General features: G+C 45.9%; 1 protein-coding gene across 1 annotated transcript in view; it reads right to left on the reverse strand.

The window, feature by feature from the left end:
* Positions 1–12,846, reverse strand: part of LOC147748527 (uncharacterized) — a 567,546-nt gene extending 554,700 nt beyond the window's left edge. The window contains exon 1 of the mRNA XM_086936452.1: positions 12,749–12,846. Coding sequence (XP_086792578.1) covers positions 12,749–12,846 — 98 coding nt within the window. The remainder of the gene's footprint in view (positions 1–12,748) is intronic.
* Positions 12,847–17,568: the final 4,722 nt, after the last annotated feature.

Genomic DNA, 17,568 nt, shown 5'->3' on the forward strand with positions numbered 1-17,568 from the left:
CGTTGCTGCACGCTGACCTCAACACCCGTGACTGCACCGTGGATTGGGGGCACCGCTCGTAAGTCACACGACACACAGTTCCGTCCCACACTACAGTCTGGGCTGACCAACACCATTCCGCATCAACCGGCACTGCCGCCTGCACTGTGACCGATCAGCACTGCAGTGAGCACCGTCCTGCTTTGCACCGCAGCCTTGGTCTCACGGACCCCGCTGGACGACTGTCACCAAGCCGCAGCCTGCACTGCAACTTGACGCGCACCGCACGCCGCACCGCTACTCTTCACAATACAACTGCGACGATTGCCATTACCGACACGCACTGACACGGTCAGCCGGAACCAAAGGTACTGTTTACGAGTCTGCTGACGCTCATACCGGTCGGCAAGAACTGTTGGATTCTGTTGTTTTCAGCACTGCGCTAGCCCCGGATTGAGCTACCGGCTTCAAGGAACTGCATTTTAAAGTTATTCTTGCAAAGTGCATAATATTGATTACTGTATGTTGGTCTTTTATCGTTTTGGTCTTGTTTGCACAGATAAATATTGATTATTTTTCAAAAACGGGTGTGGTGTTCTTTTGTAGTGTTTTCACTGTTTTACTGTTAGTTATGTGTGGACTACACTGGAGGAGATGGGGATCCCGCTTCCAATACTAAACCTTCTGATACGCATGCATGAAGGCACCTATGCCCGTATTAGATGGGGCTCTCAAGGGCAAAAAACCGATAGGATCCCTGTTAGGCGAGGGGTTAGACAGGGGTGCGTGTGGGCCCCAACACTCTTTTCTTTGTTTGTAAATGGTGTCGTCTCTTTCTTACTTGAAGCTGATGCAGATGCCCCGGTCCTAGCAGGCGATAAAGTGCCCACCTTACTTTTTGCAGACGACACCTTGCTGGTTTCAAAAACTCCTGTGGGCTTGCAGAAACTGTTGAATCGCTTTAGCCTGTTCTGTAAACTTAGAGGCCTAGTCATTAACACCACCAAAACTAAGCTGCTCTATTTTAACCCAAGTAAGTCCTCCAGGTCCACCCTATACCTTGATGGAGAACCTTTGGAGCGCATAAAAGAATTCGATTATTTGGGAATCAGAATCTCTCACATTCTGAAGTGGCAGCCCCATATCGATAAAATGCTTTTGAACCACAAAAGGGTGATCGGTGTTCTGGGGCGGGAACACCGCATGTCCATCTCTAAGCCTATCGCCCCGGCCCTAGATATATATGCTGCAAAGGCTGTGGGCAGCGCCCTTTATGGTGCCGAGCTGTGGGGCTTTGAATGTATTAGTGCACTTACTACCTCTGAAAACAAGTTTTTTAGAGAGCTAGCATCCCTCCCGTTGGGTACCCCTATCAAACCACTATTGAGTGATTTGGGCCGCCGCCCTATCCGGGATTTAGCTAGGCTTCGGCCTCTTTTGTATTGGGCCAGGTTATGGCGGACACCCGAGCTCTCCAAATATCTTGATGGTTTGCTAGAGGTCATGAACCTTAATGGTTCCCATAAAGTTAGTTGGATCCATAACATTAAGAAGCTTCTGAGTGACGTTGGCTTGTCAATTGGATGGGAGCGAGGAGCTTCCGTACCCAAGCTTGAACTTAAGCGAGTCTACTGGAACTGGGTGGATGAGCAAGATCTAAGGGACCCCAACCAGGGTAGGCTGACTGAGGAGTTTAAACAGCATAAAATTGAGCCTCGTTGGGAGCCCTACCTGGACTTTATTGCAAAACCAAGGGATAGATCCTTGTTCATCCAGTTCAGGTTCGGAAACTTACCTTTGCATGATTACACCTGTAAATGGAAGCCCCCGTACCAAACCTCATCTGAGTGCCCTACCTGTAATGGTGTTATCGAAACTATTGCCCATGTCTTTTTTGTGTGTCCGGCATATGTAAAGCCTAGGCAGAGATGGCTAAAATCCACATGTCTATTGCTCGGCACCAGGAGTCATTCCGTAGCCTTGAGAATATTTAAAACTGACACCAGCACACGCCTAGTCTGTGGGGTTGCTAAATTCCTGAGTTGGGCCTGGGTAATAAGAGCAAAATCTTTGTGATGTATCACTTTTTAACTAAACATTCTTAATTTTTACTTTTACAAAGCTTTCACTGTTTAATATGCCTCTTAATCTATTTATTGTAGTATGGACGTTTTTTTTATTGTTATTAACTCTGTAAATTGTAGTGACCAATGAATTATGGTTCCTTGTTTTTATCTTGTGTATGTGCCTTTATGATAACACATGTTTATCGAAATAAAGCTTTGAATATTTGAATATTTGTTAGTTATGTGTGAATGCTTTAAACACTGCCTCTGAGATAAGCCTGACTTCTCATGCCAAGCTACCAAGGGAGTGAGCAGGGGTTATTTCAGTAGTGTATACCCTTATCCTGACTAGAAGGAAGGGTCCCTATTTGGACAAAGGTGTAAACCATTGCCAACTTGAGACCCCCATTTCTAACATAGCCATGCCATCATAGAACTAGGGGTACAAAAGGGGGTGGTAATGAACGGAGCATCTGATCAAACAAACACTCACACCCAGTAAAAAGATCTGGGTTTAATCCATCACCGTTCTTTAGCCCACTCTTCCACCCCAGTTCAGACATGGCTATATGCAAATCAGTCTGACCCTGTGCCTCATGGGAACAGTCCAGCCCAAACTGCCAAGCCATGCCTTCCCTGGCACACTTATGGCGGCCAAAAGCGGTACAAAAGGGTTTGGCAGTTCGGGCTGGACTGTTCCCATGAGGCACAGGGTCAGACTGATTTGCATATGGCCATGTCTGAACTGGGGTGGCAGAGTGGGCTAAAGAACGGTGATGGATTAAACCCAGATCTTTTGACTGGGTGTGAGTGTTTGATTGATTCAGATGCTCCGTCAATCACCACCCCCTTTTGTACCGCTTTTGGCCGCCATAAGTGTGGCAGGGTATGCTCAGACGTGAGTCCCTTGCTCACTTTGCCACTAGATTCAAGCAAGCCAGGCTGTAGACGGCTGGAATGCCAGAAACCGGTCCTCGGAAGCTTGTTTCCGGTCCAGGGAAGACATGGCTTGGCAGTTCGGGCTGGACTGTTCCCATGAGGCACAGGGTCAGACTGATTTGCATATAGCCATGTCTGAACTGAGGTGGCAGAGTGGGCTAAAGAACGGTGATGGATTAAACCCAGATCTTTTGACTGGGTGTGAGTGTTTGATTGATTCAGATGCTCCGTCCATCACCACCCCCTTTTGTACCTCTGTCGGATAAAGGGCGTCGCAAACACTACCTCCGTAGTGCTGCGCACGTCCGTTGGCCGCCGCGGCCCGCCCACTCCGCTTACTGCCGCCGCAGTCAACTATTGTACCACTTGAGCACTTATTTATTTTTATTTATTTACAGTGTTTGTAAAGTGTAAACATTTAACCCCTAGGGTATATCTTAGCGGTGAAATTGCTAAGAACTAAAATGTCTGAGACCGGTGTTTTACAGCGAGCGGTAGGGTAATTCAGTTAAATAAGGATTCATCTGGGAAAAGCCAGGTTTTTAATTTTTTTTGCTGAAAATGTTGTGGTTATCTGTAAGGCAGATGTTGAGAGGCAGTAAGTTCCATTGGGCTGCTACTAGATGGAAAAAGGAGCAGCCCCTTGACTGTCCTTTTTTGGCTAGTGCTGGGGCTAGACTGTGATCAAGTTGGTTTGTAAAATTCTAGTTTAGAACATAGTATTGCTGGTCCTGGTTTGTAAAGTGTTTTGTGTGTCTGGCAGAGAAGTTTTGCTCGCCCTCCCAAATCCACTAATTACATATTAGAAATCATGGATGAGGATGGTACAGTGCATAGAGTCACAACGGACATTATAAACACCTTCAATGCACACTACACAACATTATATATCTTGCGTAACTCCTAACAAGCAGAAACAGGGGCATATCTCGAGAAGATAGAACTGGCCTGGCTAAGCAATGTGCATAGGGAATTCCTGGCTGCTGATCTAGAGAAAGAGGAAATTAAAGTAGCTATAATGCAGATGGGTAACAGGAAGGCTCCGGGACCCGATGGTCTCACGACTGAATTTTACAAAACGTACATAGAAATCCTAGCGCCAGTTCTGAAAAAAATGTATGACGAGGCTGTGCAAATGGGGATATTGCCACAATCGATGCTTGAAGCTCTCATAGGCTCGCTTTTGAAACCAGGAAAGACGCCAAACCGCAGACATTCGTACAGACCACTATCCCTTATTAATTGTAACGCCAAAATCCAAGCCAAAGTTTTTGCTAATAGATTGAGCCTGTTTAATGGAAAAATTGATTCGCCCGGACCTGGCAGCTTTTTTGCCGGGTAGAGCCACATCTCATAACTTAAGCACACTATTCTCTATTATCAGGACATAGATCTGGACAAACAGTAAGTGGCAGTCTTTTTAGATGCTACAAAAGCATTGGATTCTCTTGAGTGGGAATATTATCAGTCCTGACACACATGAACTTTCCGCCAGGATACCTGGCATGGGTGAAGCTATTATATCACAAGCCAAAGGCCAAGTTACCAATAAATGGGGTGCACACTCCAACATTTGAAATAACTAGGGGAATGAGACAGGGTTTGTCCCCCATCACCCCTACTGTTTGCACTTGCAATGGAGCCCTTGGCGGCTACGCTCCGACAGTATCATAAAACACATGCTTTGGACTACCCAACCAGGCCAGACCTAGTCTTGTTGTACGCGGATGATGTCACACTATAGGTACGAAACCCAGAAAGAGGATTAAATTACATTATTCGTGAAATCAACAAGTTTGGTGCATACTCAGGCATAACTATAAACTGGGGGAAATCCCAGATATTTCCTCTCACCCAAAACACCCTGAAAAGTCCACTACAGTGGTGCGACACAGAGTTCCGATACTTGGGTATCAATGTCACCAAAGATAGCTGAGAACTAATGAGAGCTAATTATGGCAGAATCCTAAACTCTGTAGAGGAAGCTATCACCAGATGGATTGCAATGCCGCTGTGGCTGGCCGCAATGCTCTAATGAAGGTGGTGATATTGCCCAAATTCTTATATTTATTCCTAAATATCCCGTACCCGCTGGGCCGACCCTTCTTTGTAAGACCAAAATGTAAATTAATCAGACTAGCATGGGGAGGAAAATAGCCTCATATTAATTTGAGTACGCTCACGTTGCCCTTTGCTCAGGGGGGATTCGAGGCACCAGATCCCGAACTATACTATCTCAGTGCGCAAGCACAAAATGCTACTTACTGGTTTAAGCCTCCACCATTTATGACACATCTAGCGGTCGAACAAGGTTATATGTCCCCCACCCCCCTGGCTGGGTTTCTGGGGAAAAACAGTCAGGCAGCGGGAGGCAAATATTCAACGTTAACATGTACCAACTCTGCATGGAAGAATATCACAAAGAAATCACAAACCCTTATGATATACTCCCCGTTACTCTCACTAACACACAAACAGGCCCTTCCAGTTACGTATAAGGGAATATGCAGACTTATGCTTTTAAAATACGCAATGCACACATGGGGCGACATGTACGACAAGGGGGAATTTTAACGTGAGGATATCTTCGGGGGGGGGGGGGGGATGGCGGACAGTCCTACCACAATGGATCGCTTTCTATACATTCGACTTAGACAGGATGTCAAAGCAGCTACACCGCTGTTCCCGGAGGAACCTCCCAATCTGTTACCACTACACCTGTTATTACATGCAGGGCCGTCCCATGTAGTGTCACAAATATATAAAGCAACTATTGGGAAAGGGGAGGGGAACACTGGGTATGCAAGAGCAGGTTGGGAGCAGGAATTGGGGTCACCGTTGACATATGAGATATGGTCATATTGCTGCCAGCAAATAGAAAGAATCACAGCGAGCAGTAGATTGAGAATTATACAGGTTAAATTTCTAGACAGAATGTACTATTCACCTGCAAGAATGTAGAGATTCAAACTGTGGAAAAATGACGCTTTTGACAGGTGTGCACAAGAAGGTGCTGATTTCATGCATTTGGCTTTGTCATGTACTGATATAGCAAACTACTGGGAGGAAGTGGGGAGGGCTTTAAATGAAATGGCAGAGATACACATTGACCTGATCCCGATGTTGGGATTACTAGGCTACACGAATAAGATTGAAGGACAAATCAAACGACTGATTGCGCTAGGATTGCTAATGGCAAAACGCAGAGTAGCATGCAGGGGATAGAGTAAGGGCTCTTAACCCCTTTCCTGCGGCCCCGACTTTCCCGCAGTGCGGCACTTCCGCAAAACGGATGGGGCCGCGTCGGCCATTGGCCGACAGCAGCACTGGGAAGGTAGTGCTGCTGTCGGCAGCAAGGAAGGGGTTAAATTCAAAGAATGGCTTAAAGATATGACATACTGTCAGGAGCAAAACAGTATATATGCAGAATTACTTCCACCTAGCTCCAGGCCCGAGACATATGGGATCCTTTCAAGAGTTACCCACAGCGTATAAGAAGTGCTGAGGAGAAAAAGTAGATACTAGACAATTGGATGATTGTTAGAAATAAGGACTGTAGATTTATGGGCAAAACCTCTACACCAGGACAGTGTTTAAAAAATGACCCGTGTACAATGTCGAGGGGCAGCACAGAGCCGCAGGATGTATGTATGAGAAGTCAAAATATGATATGATTAACATGCCATAATAATGTAATAGATATGTGATGTATGGAAAACAAAAGGTTTAATGTCTGTACTGTTGACTCGTTAAAATAAGCAGCTATGAAAAATGTGTAGAACAACTGTTGTCTGTACTGTATTACTGAAATTGAAATAAACAAAGTTAAAAAAAAAAATGAATGAGTTTTGCTCTTTTGAGCATAGGTGGCCAGTGGAGGGTTTTTTAATAGGCTGAGACTGAGCTAAATCTATCTTTGTTGCAGATGAACCTGGCTACCTCATTTTGGATTACCTGAAGACCGGAGAATAGGTAGTCCAGCCATGCCCATGTAAAGCCTATTTCCGTAGTCCAGTCAACTCATAACTAGAGCCTGGACTACAGTTCTACGCCAGTTTAAGTGTGCCAAAGCATTTACCACACGTGGTGTTGACTTGCTCCAGCATGGAAATGAAGTTATCGATTAAAACTTTCTCAGCATATGGAGGATCTTGGTGATCTGAACACTGCCCGAGGCGACAGTAAAAACAAGCATATACAATGCAATAGGTCTCACAATTGCGAGATTTTGAGCTATTGGCATTGTAAAAGGCAATGCCTTTTATAATATTAAAAGGCATTGTTATTTACGATACCAATAGGTCAAACTTTGGCAAAAGCGATACCTATTGTATTGCAGAGCGCAGTGTCCGTGAAGCAGGCGCCGTGATCACCAATAAAATAAAAAAAAAAAGAAACTGACCATGGTGTCCCTGAAGCTGGCGCCACGTTCATTATAAAGGTTTTTTATTTTTTTCAAAGAAACAGAGCACGGTTTCCATGAAGTGGGCGACGCGCTCAAAGTTAAAGTGAAAAAACAAAAACTGAAACTGAGCGCGGTGTCCCTAAAGCAGGAGTGCTCAGCATGCAAGTTTATTAAAAAACAAAAATCTGAAATAAAGCATGCTGTCCCTGAAGTAAACGCTGCGTTCTTCTTAAAAGTAATAAAAAATAATAATAAAGAGTCGCCATTGTACCATAAGTGCTGTGGGGGTAGTGGGCAGCTACTTTTAAAATTAGAGCTGCATAGCGCTTCATTAAGAAAAGCAGCTTCCATTTTCCTATGTGGGCGCGCTGCAAATACAACAAGCACTGGCGTTGCCAATAGGTCTCGCAGTAGGAAAGTTGGAGCTATTGGTTTTGAAAATGACAAAGCCCTTTATGTTTTTAAAATGAAAACAAAAATAAAAGGCATTGTTATTTGCAATTGTAATAGCTCCAACTTTCCTACTGCGAGACCTATTGGCAACGCCAGTGCTTGTACTTCTAGCTGTGAGTGTGTGTTGGGCTATGTGAACATATCTTAGGTTATGTTTGTAAGTCTGAAACTGTGTTTACGTTTGTGTAGGGTGTTCGGTTGTCAGCATGTCTGTAGGCCTCTATCTGTCAGAAAGTGTGTGTGTATTTTACAGACTGTATAATGTCTCTGCATATCTATATAGGTGCATTCGCGTGGTTTTTAGGTGTCCGAAGATGGCTAACCGTTTATATCCGTGCCAGGCTTTTTGTAGGACTGTGGTTATGTGCTTGTAAATGTCTGTTGTGTTGCACTGTGTCTGAGGCTATGCGTGCGTGTTTGTATTTGCGTGATGCTGTGTGTGCTTGTGCTTAGTGTTGTGTGTGACCGCCAGTGTCTGACGCCGTATGTGCAGGTTTGTATCTGTTTATCTGACCCTATGGCATGTACATCTGACCGTGGCTCCTGGATTCCCCGATGCCAACCCTCACAGTTTGACATATGGAGGAGTACTTTCTGGTAGGCAGATCTCGGCGGATGCGACGAAAGACAGGCCACCTCCCTGAGACTGGCAGGGGTGACAGCTCTTTTCTTGGCTCTCAGCTTGACATGATGTACAGGACACGCTCTGCAGCTGACGCGGTGACAGATCCACTCGGAGGAGCCTGCCAGACGCCCACTGTCTTGAATTAATGCAGTGCGGAGAATAATGCCAAAAGGGAGCTCGTTCGAAAATTAGCCTTTCTCCCTCGCTCGCACTTTACATCCCTGCCTCTCCCTTCTTCTCTTCTCTCAAATAATTGAGCGACTTGCGCCTTTATGAATGCAGAGGTCACGTGCCCCAATGAGTCATTAAAATGGTAGTTTAATGGATTACTGAATGTGCTGCAGAACCCGGTGTTCTGTCTGGATGTAATTGGCCTGTATTTTGAATACTGGGTTTTTGTAATTTGGGGGGCAAAGACTCTTTGCATCTAACTTGTAGATCTGCAGAGATACTCCTCTGCACGACTTAAAAGGGGAACTTTGGACACTGTGCGTGACGTCAGGAACCAGGCGCTTATATCCCGCCACTGATAGGAAACCATAAAATAGGAATTGCTCAGTGAGTTAAACACCCGCAGCCGAGAACAGTACAACCAACAGATTACAGGTTAAAATAGCTCATGCGACTTAGCATTTGCCAGACAGAGGCCATAGACTCCAACACAAGCGGTCTTGGAAGTTTAATGCAAGTACTGCAAGGCAGTGCAAGCCTGTGAGTGAGCATATGTGTAAACAGTCATGATCTCAATGACCGGAGACAAAAAGTAAACAGTGATTACGGCCGGCCACCGGCCAGCCATGAATAATTAGGGGAGGAGAAGCCGCACAGCACACGCTGGGAGAAGCCCTTTGATGTGCTGTGCGGCCGTGAAAAAATGCAATTAGAAGGGAGGGAGGGAGGCTGATGCGCGTGTTGCGCTGTTTATGAGGGTGTAGGGTGTTCGGTTGTCAGCATGTCTGTAGGCCTCTATCTGTCAGAAAGTGTGTGTGTATTTTACAGACTGTATAATGTCTCTGCATATCTATATAGGTGCATTCGCGTGGTTTTTAGGTGTCCAAAGATGGCTAACCGTTTATATCCGTGCCAGGATTTTTGTAGGACTGTGGTTATGTGCTTGTAAATGTCTGTTGCGTTGCGCTGTGTCTGAGGGTGTAGGGTGTTTGGTTGTCAGCATGTCTGTAGGCCTCTATCTGTCAGAAAGTGTGTGTGTATTTTACAGACTGTATAATGTCTCTGCATATCTATATAGATGCATTCGCGTGGTTTTTAGGTGTCCGAAGATGGCTAACCGTTTATATCCGTGCCAGGCTTTTTGTAGGACTGTGGTTATGTTACTGTAAATGTCTGTTGCGTTGCGCTGTGTCTGAGGCTATGCGTGCGTGTTTGTATTTGCGTGATGCTGTGTGTGCTTGTGCTTAGTGTTGTGTGTGACCGCCAGTGTCTGACGCCGTATGTGCAGGTTTGTATCTGTTTATCTGACCCTATGGCATGTACATCTGACTGTGGCTCCTGGATTCCCCGATGCCAACCCTCACAGTTTGACATATGGAGGAGTACTTTCTGGTAGGCAGATCTCGGCGGATGCGACGAAAGACAGGTCACCTCCCTGAGACTGGCAGGGGTGACAGCTCTTTTCTTGGCTCTCAGCTTGACATGATGTACAGGACACGCTCTGCAGCTGACGCGGTGACAGATCCACTCGGAGGAGCCTGCCAGACGCCCACTGTCTTGAATTAATGCAGTGCGGAGAATAATGCCAAAAGGGAGCTCGTTCGAAAATTAGCCTTTCTCCCTCGCTCGCACTTTACATCCCTGCCTCTCCCTTCTCTCAAATAATTGAGCGACTTGCGCCTTTATGAATGCAGAGGTCACGTGCCCCAATGAGTCATTAAAATGGTAGTTTAATGGATTACTGAATGTACTGCAGAACCCGGTGTTCTGTCTGGATGTAATTGGCCTGTATTTTGAATACTGGGTTTTTGTAATTTCGGGGTCAAAGACTCTTTGCATCTAACTTGTAGATCTGCAGAGATACTCCTCTGCACGACTTAAAAGGGGAACTTTGGACACTGCGTGACGTCAGGAACCAGGCGCTTATATCCCGCCACTGATAGGAAACCATAAAATAGGAATTGCTCAGTGAGTTAAACACCCGCAGCCGAGAACAGTACAACCAACAGATTACAGGTTAAAATTGCTCATGCGACTTAGCATTTGCCAGACAGAGGCCATAGACTCCAACAAAAGCGGTCTTGGAAGTTTAATGCAAGTACTGCAAGGCAGTGCAAGCCTGTGAGTGAGCATATGTGTAAACAGTCATGATCTCAAAGACCGGAGACAAAAAGTAAACAGTGATTATGGCCGGCCACCGGCCAGCCATGAATAATTAGGGGAGGAGAAGCCGCACAGCACACGCTGGGAGAAGCCCTTTGATGTGCTGTGCGGCCGTGAAAAAATGCAATTAGGAGGGATGGAGGGAGGCTGATGCGCGTGCTTGTTTGGTCACGTGATTCACGTGAACTTAAAGAAAACCGCACCAAAAAGCCCTTGGTTTGACGAGCATTTTGAGCACTTGAATTCTCGCTCCGCTCAATGCGCTTGCGCGCATTGATAGGTCGCGAGACCTAAAAAGCAGCTGCTATTTACCCCATTAGTTCAATAAACAAAATAGTGCTCACCCACTTATAATGCAGACTGTAAGAAGCCAAGTAAAAGGTCCTGTTGTTATTGGAGGTAACAAATGCAGACAAAGCGGTACCAAGGAGGGACTAACAAGCCTATTTACGAATCAGAAGCCAATATTTAAGAATGACAATGACACAAGCCAAAGACAAATATGTGCGGTGAGTGGGAGGGGCTTCCAGTGCATACTCCAATAGGGGATGCCTCGCAGAGCGAGGAGCGCTTGCGTGCTGCCTCTAAGCTCGACCTAAAAAATGCAAAAAGCCAAAGGGGGATTTTTGTGTAATTCTGACTGCAGTGAAGTTCTTCACTTCACTTGCGGCCCTTAATTTTCATTGATGGAAACATATGTGGCTGTTTTGTGCTGTCCAACCCCTATGTTTGGCTAATACGTGTAGTCGCATTCACTGAGTTATGAGCTTCTATTAAAACGGTTTCTTTGTTAAGTTGTGGAAAGTTGAAACTATCAACACTAAAATGGAATATCCAGTTTTCACATTACTGTAATTTTTCAGCAAAGATTCTTGTGTGAACCAGACTTAACAGGCAATATGTGTATTTTAATGTATGTAATTTAACACAAGGAATTGACTTAGCACCTCAGTGTTTCACAGCCATTTGAGAAACTGGCACCTGTAATGATTGCCATTCAATGCATTAAAGTGAAATGCTTCTGCAGTATAAAGAAATACACTTTTTTGCTAATTTTGATGAGTCTTAATATTTTACTGCTCTTTCAGAAGGATTTACATGCCGTATATGATGATGGATCGGCTGGTACTGTGTCGCTGAGACAAACGTCTCTCTGTTGATTTGCTGGCTCGTCCACCCCGAGAGGAGTAAATGAAGGAGTGGCTGAATCTAAAGGCCATGTTCGGAGACCAGAGCCTTGGCGCGGATGGGGCCTAGCCTTTCCATTGACTTTACATGTGTGTAAAAGGGCCTATCCTTGCGGTCTCCTCGGGTGGCAGGAGGGATATCTCAGGGAAGGAGCATGGAGGGATGTAGAACGAGGCCTAAGCCCATAGGAGAAAGAGCTAGGTCAGAAATCACTCAGATTGACATAGGAGGGCGAGCGAGGGGTTAGGGTGGAGAGTAGCTTAAGAGGGGGTTGGGAGAACGAGAGAGGACAGAGCAGAGGAGGGAGAATAGGGATAGATGGGGAGGACGGAAATAGGGGAAGGAGAGAAGTCAGATACAAGAGGGAGTGAGAGAGACGGTAATAGAGGAGGGGGTGTAAGAGAGACGAGAGGGGGAGTAGTGTGTGAGAAACAGAAGCACAGAGGAAGACGTGAAGGCCGCGATAGTGCCAGATTTAAACAAAGAGGGGGCAACATGGCTATAGATGGAAGGAGAAACCAGTTAGTGAAAGAAACTGCTGAAGGGAGACGTTGGATTGAGATAAAATAGGCAGTGCTGTGGGAGAGGGAAGGTTCGTCACTCACCCATGCCCCCCCCACTTCACTGCCTCTGCCTCACCCCTGCCACATTCCACTCACCTTGTGCTTAGTGGTCACGCTCGGGTGTTCCGCGCGTCCCACTCACTGCCGTGCATGCAGCCCTCCCAAGAGTCCCCTCCCTGCAGAGGTCCTACCTCACCTGGTGGCGAGAGTCGTCTCCTCCGTGCAGTTGGGTCGAGAGCCCTCGTCGCTGCTGACCTCCCCCAGTCCGAGTAGCCTCTGGCTCCTACGCGGCATGGCCCAGACTCCTGCGCCTCCTGACTCCAGGCTGCCGGATTCCGACCATTGTAGGTTTCTGGGGGCCTAGGTCCCAAGCCGGCTCCCGTTGGCCACAATACATCTGAGGGCACCCTCAGCATGTACCGGGCTTCGATAGGTACCCGAGCTCGGAGCAGAGCTGTCACCGGGAATGCGTCTTTCGTTGCCCGTCCCTGAAAAGCTCCTGACGCCGGAGAGGCCCCACCCCCCCAGCAGGAGAGGTCCCCTCACGGGAGAGGCGGCCTTGCCACTCAGAGAAAGGGTGCCGTCGACTGAGGAGAGGTGTCGCCCTGTCACTGCAGGCCTTGCCGGATCTTGGCCCTATCGCCGCCCCAGGGTAAGACCTAGGGAGCTGGAAGCCAAGACAGGTGACCTCACAAAGCAGGGCCAAGGTCTCTCCTTCCAGTGAGGTCACGGGTGGCATCATAATGTGCCAGAGTCCCTTTGCTCAGTGAACTGGCTAGGCCTCGGTGGGTCAGTCACCACCGAATGGAATGAGTTGCAGGGTCTGTGGGCTGGGGTGGTGCAGATCCTGCCTAATCCCCAGGACTATAGTTGAAAATAATACATTAAAAGCAGAGCAAGTGAATTTCATCACAAATCACATTTAGCAAAGCATAGAAAATCTTAAGTATCGAAAAATATTTAGGAGTAAGTACAAGTGTTAGACCGAACAGACTTAGGGTGGTCCCCCCCCCCAAAAAAAAAACTTTTTCCCTGCCTCCTCCATTTTTCTGAACTCGTTTTTGCTGGTATTGGGACTCAGTGCACTTTACTACTGCTAACCAGTGCCTGTGGCATCTCCCTTAAACATGGTAATATTGGTTAATCCCTAATTGGCATATTTAATTCACTTTTAAGGCCTTAGTAAAGTGGAACTCCCTGCACCCAGGGCCTGTAAAATAAATGCAACTAGTGGGCCTGCAGCAAATGATTGCATCACTCACTTGAGTAGCCCTTTAACCATGTGAGGATCTGGGTGTGCTATATGTAAGCTTTAAATGGTTTGTAACTGTCCGGTACTGGCACTTCTTTATTTTGAGACGCAGAGTACCTGCACTTCTCAGAAACAACCAGAGTACCTGCACTTCTGTTTTTCAAGCACTGGCTATATGATTTGGCTCTTGGACCTTATCATGGAGTACACACACAGACACCTCTTAGGTCCGGTCAGTATTTTTTACTCAACCTTTAACTCACCAATGGGTACCTGTGGCTGCGAGCAGTAAGGTTTTGCAAAGGAACTTAGTGTAAAGCATACAACAGCACCAAACAACAACATCAGCAAATCAAACACCAATAAAGAGACACACCAACAATTAATGAAAATATAGCTTATTTATATGAATTTTTAGAGACCTTGATCATCAACATCCAATGGAGGGTTCCGGAGATACAGATTTTAGAACTTTTTAATGCAGTCACAAACAAGCATTGGCGAACGTAAAGTTTGCAAACTTTTGAAAAGTTTGTTTGAGTACTCCAGGCTGACTTCGGAGACCAAGTTTAGCATGGATAAGGTCTAGGGGGCAGAAAGGATACTTTGGACAGTTACCTGGCCACAAGAGCGTTTCTTTACAGGATGACCGTCATAGACTTTAATGGAGTGGTCCTGATGCTGAGGGATGCAGGCAAAGGATGCTTCTGATACTGTGCGGTCAGCGGGATGAAGTCTGGTCGAGTCCTTGGTCCACAGGTGAGTGGGGGTAACCCTGTCCACAGATCTCGAGGTCCCACAAAGTCTTCTGTGCAGAATTCCAAGGGCTACCGATACAAACCTTGCACTTTTGCAATACAGCGGTCATGTTGCAAATCTTTGATTGAGGCTGGCCAATACCCTGGCTAATACCCACGAGTCCAGCAGCCATGGGTGCACCTTTTGGCCATCTCTGAATTGTCCTTTGGGTTGCCTGGCGCGGATAGTGGCAAAACCTCTGCTGTGGTTAGCAGGAATGCAACTTGGACTCTTTCAGCTTTAATGTACCCAGTGCCGTTCTGGGGTTCAGCCAACTGACCTACAGAATCTGTGCTTCGGAATGGGAATGGGAAACAGCTTTTCCCCAAGTCACGTACGCAGAACAGGGTTCAAACTGCACTAGCCCAAAGTGCAGCTGGTGCAGTTGCTCAGATGTTGCAGCCTGTCTTTGTGCAATTCCAACAGGTGCAAGTGGTCTTCTTCTCATCATCTTTCCAAACCCAGTGAGTACTGAGGGGCAGGGTGCCAGAGGTGCCCTACTTATTCCAGTAAAGTGCCATGAGGGGACCACGTGGTCACTAGCCAATGGGCTACTGGCTCCCCTCCTCTCTAGTGACACAGTTCATGTGATGTGTGGCATCTGGCTATCCCAGAATGCCTCATTGTTGCCACCTTCAAAATGGCATGACCATTCTTCAGTCACAGGGAGCAGTCCCACCATAGAGGTGTGGCTACCAGTGGGCTACACACCCACGAGATAACAGGTTTGGACACAGGTTTCCCACCCTTAGCTCTGTCTCCTAATCGTCTGCAAGAACAAAAAGCATTCTGCTCAGGGATTTTGTCACAAGCAGCCCTTCAAAGGCGGCTTCATCTAATCGTTGGTGGTAAACAACAAATCCTTAAAGCCCTGTAGCACTGTTTACAGTGCTACCTACATGTCAAAATACAGATTCGGTAATTTTACCGATTCGGTAAAATGGTCTGTGGATTCAACGATCTGTCAGTAATGAAATATATGACATATTTATTGTCCTTTGCGCATTTGCACCTCATAAAATTTGCAAGAATTGCGAGTTTGTCATGCAAACTTCTAGGAGGCATGAATTAATTCTAGAGAATTATAGCATGATATAAATATATGATCAATAAGTGGGACCCTATAGAGGAAATATTTTGTAGCTTTGCAATGCTGGAAATTGAATTTGAATTGAATTGAAAAGGGATTTATCCAGCGCGACATTGCCCATAGGCGTCAAGGCGCTAAAGATGGTATAGGCTGTGAGGTAGGGGGAAGGAATTAAAGATAAGTCTCCCTGAAGAGCCAGGTCTTCAGGGCCTTTCGAAAGAGAGAGTAAGCCGACTGACCTTTAATATCCGCCGGAAGAGTATTCCAGATCTTGGGGACAAGGAAGTGGAAAGACCTCCCGCCCCATCTGGCTTTGTAGATTCTGGGGATCACAAGAAGATTTTTGTTGGCAGGTTGAAGGACCCTACCAGGGGTATAAGGTGTTAACAAGGATTTGAGATCTTCCGATCCGCCGGCATACAAGGCACGGTGAGTAAGACAAAGAACCTTGAACTCTATCCTGGCCTGCATAGGGAGCCAATGAAGATCCCTCCTGATGGAGGTTGCTGATGAAAGTCTGGGGGCGTCAGTGACCAACCGACAGCAGCATTTTGTACCACTTGCAGGCGTTGTACCTGCTGTTTATTTATACCCAAGTACAGTGCATTACAATAATCTAACCTAGAGGAGATTAGTGCTACTGTAACAGATTTCCGGGCCTCTGGGGAAAGATAGTGCACCAACTTCCTCAGGGTTCTAAGGGCTCCACAACAGGTGGAGATCGTCCTGCTGACCGGTTTGTCCAAAGAGAGTTTATTGTCGAAAATGACACCCAGATTTCGACCGGACTGGGAGGGCTTAGGACAAACCCCAAGAGCAGGAGGCCACCAGTCCATTGACTATATCTCTTCCTAGCCTCCGAAGATCAACACCTCTATTTTTTCCCCATTTAAATGTTTTTTTTTTTAATCTATTGATTGATTTTTTATAGGAAGTTAGGGCACTAGTATTGAATTTTGCGATTTTAAATTATCTTGTTGTTTTTCACATAAAAAGTATATATGCACTTTAGAAGGAAATGGTCAAGGTCTAAAAGCATGGATACTGCTGCTATTTTTTACATGCATTTAAGCTGTTATTTACAATTCGTATTTATTTAAATATGGATGTTATCATTGTTGAAAATCATTTTAAGCATTTATGCGTGTATAGTTGTTGAATGAGAAGTAACTTTACCATGTTTATGATATGACCATATGCATTTGCACTTTATAAGGCGGTGTCAAAGTCAGAGAGTTGTTATGTGATCAAGGGCGGGATCGCCCGAAACGCGTAGTGGCAGAGCTGGCTATCAGCCATATTCATCAATCTCCCGTTTTGCGAGGCCCTAATAGCGAATTATAGCGAATCGCTATTAAGGACTCGCAAAACGGGATTCATGTAGGATTAGCAAAATTTATTGCGATTCCTACTGATTCCTTATTTGCGATTAGCAAATTGCTAATCGCAAATAAGGAAAAACTCCCCATTCATTCCTATGGGCCAAAAGGCCCATAGGAATGAATGGGGAGTATTCCTTATTTGCGATTAGCAATTTGCTAATCGCAAATAAGATTGCGATTTGAAGGGTGCCAGGGGTGTCCAAAGGACACCCTGTAGCACCCCTCAAATGCACATTTGAACAGGTGTTGCGCACACACATGTCCAGAGGACATGTGTGTGTGTAACATGCAAAAGAAAAAAATGCACTAAAGTGCTTTTTACTCTTTTTTCGCAATTTACCACGAAGTCAGATTTCGTGGTAAATTGCGACCAAATATTGCGAATTCGCAATTTTAAATTGGGTGATGAATTGGATTTAAGGAATCTCTATTAGAGATTCCTTAAATCCAATTCCTCGCAAATATGCGATTTCGGTAATATCGATTTTTGCATT

Source organism: Lissotriton vulgaris, chromosome 1_1 (assembly GCF_964263255.1).
Source record: "Lissotriton vulgaris chromosome 1_1, aLisVul1.2, whole genome shotgun sequence".
Lineage (NCBI taxonomy): Eukaryota > Metazoa > Chordata > Amphibia > Caudata > Salamandridae > Lissotriton > Lissotriton vulgaris.